This window comes from Aptenodytes forsteri, unplaced genomic scaffold (genome assembly GCF_000699145.1).
Source record: "Aptenodytes forsteri isolate BGI_AS27 unplaced genomic scaffold, ASM69914v1 Scaffold257, whole genome shotgun sequence".
Lineage (NCBI taxonomy): Eukaryota > Metazoa > Chordata > Aves > Sphenisciformes > Spheniscidae > Aptenodytes > Aptenodytes forsteri.
In genome coordinates, this window is record NW_008795194.1 from 4,714,760 (window position 1) to 4,725,810 (window position 11,051).

Below are 11,051 nucleotides of genomic sequence, written 5' to 3' on the forward strand. Positions count from 1 at the left end.
TTTTCCTGTTTGAGCAATATTATCCTATTCAGAAAGGAAAAATTTCTTAAAAAGGTTTCTTGTGCTTCAGCTAAATACATACATCTCAAACTTGCCCCTCCACCCACATCCATCCATTATTATTGTTGTATGAACAACACCCATACTTTATAAGAGTAAATTTCACAAGTTTAAAAAAAATAGACTTTAGCATTCAGGGACACCACGTTTCACAGATGTGAAAAAGCACTTCGATAATATCAAAACCAATCAATTCTGTACAAGAAAGCATAATAAATAGTTTAGAAAACACAAGTCATGGATCACTGTCATGCAACCAGATTCTCTCGTACAAACACCAAAAAAAGGAGAAAATAAAGAATGCATAGAACAAAAAGGTTTCATTGACCTGATTTGTCAGAGATGTTGGCTGTGACTGGCGTGGTGGAGCAGCTTGTGTTAGCCTTTGCGCTGTCCTTGGAAGAACCAACTTTGGGTTTATTTTTCGTTGCCTCTAGTGCTTTGACCTTCTTGGCATGTTTACTTCCTTTGTAGTGGGCCTCGGCCTGGCTCTACAAAGGAGAACAAATCAGGCTCACTTTTTTCTGTAGTTCCATATAACACAATGGATGACAAGGCAGAAGAGTGACACTTTCAATAGTAGGCACCATATTATTCCACCTAGAAAAATTTAGTAGCTTTATACTAACAGTTTTCCTCGATGTACGTTCTTATATATTCAAATGACAGGATTTTAATGAACGGTACATGTTTTCAGTAACTCGGAAAAAGAGGCTTTGAGATTACATAAAGCTCTGTCACTCCTAATGTAATTCTTTGCTTCCATGGCGCTTAAAGATTTAAAGCACTATACAAATGTAAAAACTTCCAACTGAGAAAGATGCTATTCAGTTTTCATGTACTGTTCCCTAGTCCTTATTGCTTGTAGTTAGAAAGATGTACCATGCTGTAACATGATTAAATAATCCATTTTTCCTTCTGTTTGATCTAGTACAAATGTCATAAATTATTTTCATCATTACACTAACAGCAATTGAAACAGGCATTAATGACATTATGACTTTACTATTAGATCAAGCAAGAAGGGTTAAAATGAAGAAACACCATACCTATAAACTTCAGTAGACCCAAGTAAAACACTGAAAACTAAATACTTATCAGTCTTGACTGTTTTATAAATGGCCTTGAATAATTTTTTCCAAAAACTAAGAAAATTGGAACCTAAAGGACAGGAATGAGAGGAGCTTATTTTTATTATCTAGGGTTTTGGGGTTTTTTGGCTAACGTGCTTTGTATATAATGTACTCTTCTTGGTCTGCCCAAACAGAACAGTGGAAATATGTACTGACATGTAATGTTTACTTCACCTTTGTCTTAAAACTATCTTCAGAAACTAGGTCAGTGTTTTTGAAGTTGCACAGCTAAAGCTATACACATAAATAAATGCCCATTTTTTCAGTGATTTTGAGTCCCCATTATCATTCCTGACTCCACATAACCAGCTGCCATGACAAATCAGGCCACTTTGTTAGGTACAAAACTAAGAAACTACATGCTTAATACAAACTCCAAAGCTTGGAAATTTAAACTAATGAATTTAAACGTTTTTCTTGACTTCTTAAGGAATTAATTTACCAAAAATGGGTAAGAAACATAATTTTATGCAAAACAGTCTATTTTCATAACATTATACTATTCAGCAATAGCTTTACGTTATTAGTATTTCCAAACATCATTTTTAAAAATTACTTCAGCCATACTACTAGGTGCCTCTATTGAAGGTTACATATTAACTAAAAAGTTAATATTGTAGTTTATTTCAAAGTAAAACACTCAGAGAAAGCATGCTTCATGTAACCAGATGACCATACCTTGGCACCTGGCATATAAAAACATCAGTGCAAGTAAACTTTTACTATGTTCATGCAAAAACACATTCTCTCTCTTCAATTGATTAGGACTATTTTATTTAGTTCACTGTGTTAAATGAAGCGAGCCATGAAACAAGTCACATGCTTTTTATAAAAAGCAACTATAACATCTAAGACCTTTGAATTCCATAAAGAGTGCTGCCATAATGAGGAAAATCATTTTAAGATCAGCAGAAATAGGCATTACAATACAGTCACCTTGGGACAGCATGTAATAACAGTTTTATCACATGGCAGAGTGTAAGTGAAGAGTATAAACAGATCGACCAGTCAAGAGAATAGACAGTGTGTTGGAGTCCTCACAAAAATTATATGCACCATTAAAACTGATGGAGAACTGCCGCTAAAATAGAGGAGTGAAGTTCGTATATACTGAAGCTTCTGAAGTGATTATACACCCTGTGGAACACAGTGCTTTCCACCTCAAAAGGATAGCGTATGTGACGTTGTAGCTGCATCTTGTCTTTTATAGGAGATTTCAGTAAGCAAGCATTCAGTAAGAAAGGCTGCTAGATAAGTTTTACTTTGAATTCCTTTGAAATTGAAATTTAAAAAAAAAACTTTATTATAAAAACAGTAGCGAGTCTACTCATCAATTGCTAGTAAACTATTTCTTGATTTTAAAACCTTTGAAATATTAACGTGTACAAACACAATTTAAGGATTATAAAGAAAGAACTAAACAGCTATACCACTACTACTACGTGCACTACTTAAAGGGACACTTGTCAACTTCTGGGTTGGACCTCGTCAGTTCTGAATGTGGGTAGAGAAGCACAGATCTGTTTGCAGCCTGTTACGTCGATGGGTCTTATGCAGGCACAGGAGTCTCACCCTGTCTCTCTCCACCCTGGCTGGGTTTTGTCCATTTCTCTTAAGCTTTGCTGTTGCTACATGATGCACTAGAAGGAGTGTTCGCCATCAACAAAATCAAATAAACTATTCACACGTTACAGTATACAAAAAGTGAAGCTAGAATTGAGGTGTACATATGCCCTTTCTGTTCCAATACTTTTAACTTTTTAAGATTTTCCACTCAAGCATTCTCAAGTTGATGATGTCCCTTTAAATATTTGAACTCTATGCTCTGCGCATATGTGTGCTGTTGACAGGATCATATGCTGCCTGAGGCCAAAGCTATAACGAGACGTAAGTGCACTCAAGAGAAAGACTTAGTAAGTCAATTCCTTGATAATAAGCCTTTCTGCTGATATTTGCAATAATAATGCCTGCAATATCAGTAATAACCTGCTACAGTCTTTGATTCCCTTCATTCAATCCTCATATAGTGTACATGAGACCTGTTGAGAACAAACAAGCCCAGCCAGAATTAAAATTAAGATTTCCATAAACACAAAGCCTCATGGAAACATGGTGAATGGACTCACTTTTGATTTAAGTTTTGTAATTATTATAATCTTTTTATTATCAAATTCATAGTTGTACATTATAAGGCCAAAAGGTATTGCTATGACTGTCTAAGTAGGGCTTCTGAAAACACCAGCCTTTTCCAAAACTGTTTGAACTAGTCCATATTGCTTTGGGGAAAAAAATTGTCCAACCTTGATTTTAAAGTAGCTAGGGATGGAAAATCTACCTTTGGTAAATTGTTTCAGTGCTTCACTTTGTCAGTTAAGTACATACCATTTATTTCTACAGTGAATTTGTCTAGTTTCAACTTCAGGTGGCTGGATTTTGTTAAACCTTTGTTTTTTAGGCTCTTTCAACTCATCTCTGTTCTATGAGTAGAAACACAGATACTCTTTTCAAACATGAAGTTAGAGGAGCATTCCTTGAGGTACTGAAGCAATGTTTCCTAGCCACATAAGCGCTATTTTCTAACCCTTTCAGATACACCTGAAGTTCAGAGTTTGCTTATTATCCACTGTGGGATAAATAATTTGATTCAGTTGCCTTTTGGTAACCGAAATGCAGTATCAACACAGAACTGTGTTCTCTGTAACTGTGTTGCAAAAACCATTGGAGTTTTCTGGAGTCATAGTAAGCAAAAGAAAAAAGGACGGCTGTGGGAATCTGAAATTGTAACGCAAGCTCTGATTATTACTGGTACCAATTAATCTGATTATTAATGTCCTGATCTAACCTATTTTTATAAAATATTTGCACAAGTACCACATTAAAGGCAAACATATTTGCTCCAAGTCCCATTTAATACTTGTTTCTGACACAAATACAGCAATACAGTACAGGTTACGAGCTTTGTAACATACATCATTGAAATACTAAACATATCTCTGAAATAAGCCATGACATATAAAAGTTTCATTTTTAGTTAAGACAAGAAGCTGAACATTTATTTTCATTTTCTCTGACAATCCAAATGAAGTTCTGTACACACAAGGTTTAAAAGTCACATGTATAAAAGAAAGATAATTTACTGGTTTTAATATAAAGCCCCAGTAAAATATAAAATGAAATTAAGAGTAAATATCTTAGGGATGCAATATTTTAAATGGATATTGAATGTACTTTTTGATCATCATTAACATTAACTAAGTACAACTAATTCATGCAAATTCCGTATCATCAAAGCAATATTTGAGAAAATAAAAAAAGTTAGGAAAAGCCAAAATAAAGATATGTAAACTTAATGAACCTCTCTGTACTCATGTACTGTGATGCTTTTTAATTGCATAATAATTTATTCCAGTGTATAGGGCTGCATTTACTGTAGGTATGAATCAATTCTACAGTCAAGTAATTCATCTGTGCCACAATTCAATATTATTGGAATATTTAATTTTTTATTTCAAAAAGTTTTAAGTTAAATTTATTGCTTATATAATCAAAATTAAATGTCACCACTGAACTATTATTATTATAAATTTTAAATTAAATGCTTACTAGGTTAAGGAGGACACTTTTTGAAAAAGTGGAATAAGAAAATATTTCATATGAAAGAACTCCCTACCTAAAAGAAAAATCTAATTTCTACTTAGTTCTAAAACTGACTGTGGTCTACTAGCTTGATATATACACATTGCAACATTTTAAAATGGAATCCCCTGACTTATTAGAAAGTATAGAAAGTCGTCAAGTACTGGCCAGTAAGATTTAATGAACAGGAAAAACTTTAAGCTGCAATGTGATATTAAATGCCAGAATGCAAAAAACATCTTTGTACTGGCAGGCCAAATTCCACAAAAGTGTTTATGCATTTGCCTGGCATTACTTTTTGATCAACAGGATGCATATTTTAAGACACTAAACATATGTCTAAATCTTTAGAAGACCATGGCTTAGTGAAAAGCTGTATTTTTGAACTCACTTGCAAATAATTAAAAACCTCATTGACAGACAAATAAATAAGGAATTTTATCCCATTGTTTTTCTAATTTCTACACCTTAAAATGGTGGGAGGATCTTGTCCTCTCTTTAAGCAATCTAGATTTTTAGTTCCATTCACAGTATTTAAGTAGTAATTAAAACCCCCCAACCAATTAAACCTTATGGGTTTTTTTTTAAGAAAGCCTTCTATGCTATAAGGATTAATGACTTGGTTATAAGAAAGGACAAGTTTTTCCTCTCTTAAAAATACATTTCATTGAGACACACATATGATCCAAATGTTACATTTTATTTAAAATCTAAAGTTAATTGCTACTTTCAACTCCAAAGTATTAAGTTTGAAATCTAAGCATCGGAATGTTAAACTGTGAGACTACATACAATATGTTAGCCTTATATACCAGATTGCATCTAATGAAACATGAACAATGCAAATCTTCATCTTCTACATGTAAACATGCTTTCTAAAATAAATGTATCATTAGCATATTATAGTGATTAAAATAACCTCAGTAGCTTTACTTTGCATAAACTTAAACGTGTATATGTATAGATATGTATATATAGAAAGATACAGAAAACCAAGAAATACACAGATCATACAGATTCATTGATAGTGTTACCTTTAAAAAAAAATTTGAAATTCAGGTAAGACTGCAGTACAAAAGATTACAGAACATTATCCCTTTCAGGAGCAATGACTGACAGTATATTTGAAATCAGCACTATTCATTTTGACAGTTCACAAGTGACTGAGTTTTAGAATCTATTTGGTGTGTGAATGACTAATTAACTGAAATTACTACTACATAAAGAGACAAAATATTAACCTACCAGATCCCTTCAATGACAGCCTGATGCAAGGTTTGACTAAGTCTAATGGTTCAGCGTGTATGCGTATGATCAAGCTTTTTTCAGGTTTCTTCAGGATCAGCTGAAGTAGCCCTTCAATAGGGCTTGATGGAAATAAGACCATTGGACCGCCAACACTTAAGCTGAATGCTTGAATTTGCTACCACATTATCCAGTCTGACAATTAACATATAAGGTTAAATATATGTAGAGCAGCATGACATTAGGAAGGAGAAATACAGAAATAAAGGGAGACTCAAGTATCCCCATGGGAAGTCTGCGTTCATGCCTTAAGCTCTGCAATACCAGGTAAGTGCCACAACTAAATGGAACTGAACACAGTGGCTTGTATTTCTTCTCCCTTGCTACTGCATCTTTGTAAAGCAGGAATTCTGCCCTGCATGGGAAGTCTTCTCAACAGCAATTTTATCTCAAATGCTGTACTCATTTGGTGTCAATACAATGGTAATCTCCAATGAAAAATATTTTGTTGAAAATACCACAAAAGCTTCTGCCAATAACAGTTCAACCACATAGACAATTTACAACTGGAAAACTTAAGAGATATGTAATAATCCTGAAAACTTCTATTCTGCTCTGGAGTATCTACAAAGATAAATTCTTCCTGCATACCATAAAAAGTTTTACATAATTTTAAGCTACAAAAAAAAAAAAAATCTAACATGTCCTAAATATAGTCATAACATACACTGTAGAATGACCACCTCTCAACATCTGTGTACCTGCCCACTTTTATACATCAAGCTGATTCCAATTCCAGGGGGCATATCATTAATACAGAATTTCCTTATTTTATAATTATTTCCGAATATTTACAACATCCTCATAATATTCAGGTCTTTATCCTAAATTATCAATAGCTTGAATTACCCAAGCTTACTGTGAAATCAGTAGAATTTGTGTCTGAAAGATCTAAATAAGGCCTAAGTAGTGCTAGAAGATAAGTAATAGAATTCTTGTAAAAGCACGGACCTAAGCAAGGCCATGACTTCCAGAATTCCTGATAACTACAGAATTCTATCATAACTACATAGTCTCAAGTACAAAAAGATTCATTGTTTTTGCAGGTAAAGCTCTTAGTGTGGAAGTAGCTAGACTAACCATAACTGCATTCAATCAGGCAGTTAGGACAAGTGGTTTAATGAAGTGTGTGCAGCATCTGTATGAGAGCTCTCCTGACATGGCTGCAATGGTGGTGGTCCTGTTAGAGAAGGCATCTAACGGTGCAAGACTGGAGGAGCACAGAAGGATTTATATCCATAACATATTGTCATTTTAATTCACAGCAGGTCCTAAACCACAAAGCTCCCTTTCTTAAAATAGTAAGAGGTTTACCAAACATTTGATCACATAGTTTACCTATTAGAACCATATTGTAAGAGTATGCATATTTATGCGAGTAGTATATAAATTAAGAATTTAGACTAGAATCATAACTTTAATAAAAATTACATGAACTAGTAAATTAGGAAGTGGTGCTGAAAAATTTAGTTTTATCTCATTTGATATTAATAATAGATGCAATTGAAGAAATCTGCAAAACTGAAGTCTTCATACATTTGTTATACCAAAGCTATGCATTATTTTTTCAATTCTGTTCTCAATGGATTTCTAAAACCTAATTGCTCCAAATAGTAAGGTAGGTTACTATTGAAAAGGACATAGAAAAATCAAAAAGCTGTGAAGATCAGCCATGTCATAAGAAGTCAACTCATATTTTAAATATCTAACCAAACTTAGTTAAAAGCTCTGTTAAATAGCTGTTATTTGAACAGAACTTTCAGCACGTTATAACCCTGTACCCTATAATCACGCAATATTTCTGTCATGTTGGAGCTAACAACTTTCATCATTTTGTCAGTTCTGCCTACAAAACAGAAAATTACCTTCACAAGTTCCTGAGATTTATGCTTTTAATTACCTCCTATCCGCTTCACTACCCTCCATACCCAAAGAATCAATATAAATAGTCTTATTTACAGGGCAAATGTAAAACATTTGACAAAAGACGATGACAGTTCTGTAGATTTTCATTTGATGCTATTGATTATTTTGTGTGTTATCTTTTTGACAGCATGAGTGATTCATTCAAATTTGCAAAGTTAACATTTGGTAATACTTGCCTAAACTTCAAAAATTTGTCTTCTGGCTTTTTAATTTATCTTCACATCATTTTTATTAGCTATAAATGCATTCAACAATAAGATGTCCTTCAGCATCTCTTAATGCCCGTTACATCTGCTTTTTCTGATCTGCCTACAAGGTGTTTTTTCTCGATTTCTGAGTCTTCACAGGTGACACCAAAAAGCAGTACTGACTTGCAGTCATTACTCACAGAGCAACACACTGCGCAAACACAAGTTTATTTCAATCAAATGATATTCTATGAACAAGATGGTACCTGCCAGGCTGTATCACAGTCAAAGACCTTTCTACAAGAAACAGAAAGTGTGCAGAGGGAAGCAGATACTTCTTTTAGATGCGATCAACAGATGACAAACTCTTGATTTCCAAAACAAAAAAAAATGAACAAAAAACCATGTGGACTGCTGGCATAATGTATTCATGAGTTTGGAGTACAGAGAGGCCTGGCTGCTGAGGAAAGGGACTGGATTAGCACTGACATTATCGTATAGTGCCCAAGCTCCAAAAACTCTGTGGACTATCAATACAAATAACGAAGGAGAAGAGCAGAGAGAAGTTACTTGAACATAAGATGATGATTCACAGATATGGAGAAAAAAGCAATTCTGTTGAAGCCAAACAGGTATCCCTGCAACTGCAACTCGCTTTTCTCTTATGGCTGCAAGCTACCGTGTCAGACGCCACAACAGAATATAATAGACATATCGGGGACAGTCTGGCCAAAGCTCCACAGCTGCTGGAGGGACTTACTGCCACACAGCAGCTGCAGGAGATGCTGCAGATTCATCTGGCAGCCAGAAGGAATGAGAAAGAACAAGCCAAGAGTAGGCAAAGAAGGAATCTATGTGGGATAGAAGACAGCCATTTTTCCCCTTGCCCTGTTGCTACTGGACCCTCTTATGGGTATCATAAGGATTCAGCAAACTCACTCAAGCTGCTTTTTGTTTCTTCTAGAACGTCTGTAATATAAATAATTAATATCAACAAACCAGACCTATGTAATTAATATGAAAACTTATTTAGCAAAGCTTATCTATAGTCCACATAGATATACCATGGGTTTGGAACGAATCCCAGAATTCTTAAAAGGAAAAAAAAAAAAGATATTTTTTCAAAGGCTAAGCTAGATCTTTCTCAGCGTGTCTTGCTTCCTCTTGGTGGAATACAGTTACGTCCCTCACTCCGGTGGATTTTAAGGAAGCGTAAAATCTGACTCACTATCACAATCTGTTCCATTAAGAGAATTCTTCCTCTTCTGCTGCATGGTCTCTGGTGGTAGTAAATATAACTGAGATATTTCTCATTTTTTCTGAGCTCGATTATAACACAAGACCATAGCTTGAACTTTACTGACACACTAGTCATTGCTGCACTGGAACACATACTGTTTCAACATCATGTAGAAATTAAAAGATAAAATGGTGTTAACAGATATTTTGATGCAAAGATAGAAACACCTATGTTTATTCTAATATACTGGAGAAATCCAACTGTAACTATTAATGGATGGAATTGCCCTTTTTTTTAAAAAAAAACCAGTTTTTCATAGATGTATGTTCCTCTGCATAACAGAATAAAGTTTATGCAGGCTGGAATAAGTATCTCATTGACTATTCTGACTAATCAATCTCATCAACTACCAATCCTCATAACACTATTCTTCCTAAATTAAGATTTCCAACTTAATTCAACAGCAGTTGACTCCTGGTATCTACCATCATTAAAAATTAATTTAGGAAAAAGCCCTTTTCTCTATTCCCTCCCCACTTTTTTTGCCATTTAACTTCCCTTGAATTGTTGAGAGCTCTAACAACTTTCCAGTTTTCTGGTATCATAATCTTGAGGTCATTTAACTTTCTCCTATTTCTTTTAATGGTTTTTCTCCTCACTAAATCCTGCTTTCCCCCTCATTTAAAAAAAGAAGGAAAAAAAAAAGAAGAAAAGAAAGGAAAAAGAAAATAGAAGCAAACCTAATGAGTGGGGATTCAGTTCTAGAAACAGGCATCCAGTAAAATTTGGGATGTCATCAGGTGTCCTGCCTGAGGTCATTTAACTTTCTCCTATTTCTTTTAATGGTTTTTCTCCTCACTAAATCCTGCTTTCCCCCTCATTTAAAAAAAGAAGGAAAAAAAAAAGAAGAAAAGAAAGGAAAAAGAAAATAGAAGCAAACCTAATGAGTGGGGATTCAGTTCTAGAAACAGGCATCCAGTAAAATTTGGGATGTCATCAGGTGTCCTGCCTGACCTCCAACTGCAGGTCCTCTGTCAGGTCTACCAGCCTGGTGTGGATGTCCCAGATACTCAAACAACAAGACACTTAGGTTTAGGCACCTAATCCCACTCTAAGTACCAGCTAGAGCATCTTAACTAGAGCATCTTAACTAGATCATGTGATCATGTGAAAAATATTGTTGAAGCAACCTCAGTTATTACTGTTGTCAGGTCAATACTACTATTACAGATAAAATTCCAATTCAAGGACCTCAAACTTCGGGCTATTACAACAACTTTATTTTGGTGTTACTTCACAGAGATGGCATTTTATTTTTCTGTTTTCTGTTTCTCAGGACTTTGGATCATCCAATCATGAGAGGGCTTTAAACTAGGTTCGAAGGGTGAAGGGGATAAAACCAGGCTCGCTAGAGATGAGCCGAGGGGTGGCGTGCCGATGCCAGGGGCAAAATCGATAGCCCAGCTCAAGTGCATATACACCAATGCACGCAGCATGGGCGGCAAGCAGGAGGAGCTGGAAGCCATTGTGCAGCGGGAGAGATATGACTTAGTCGCCATCACA

General features: G+C 34.9%; 1 protein-coding gene across 1 annotated transcript in view; it reads right to left on the reverse strand.

Annotated features, from left to right (window-relative positions):
- The window catches only part of ZNF385B (zinc finger protein 385B), a 146,208-nt gene that overhangs the window by 22,091 nt on the left and 113,066 nt on the right, over positions 1 to 11,051 (reverse strand). The window contains exon 4 of the mRNA XM_009278622.1: positions 389 to 551. Coding sequence (XP_009276897.1) covers positions 389 to 551 — 163 coding nt within the window. The remainder of the gene's footprint in view (positions 1 to 388; positions 552 to 11,051) is intronic.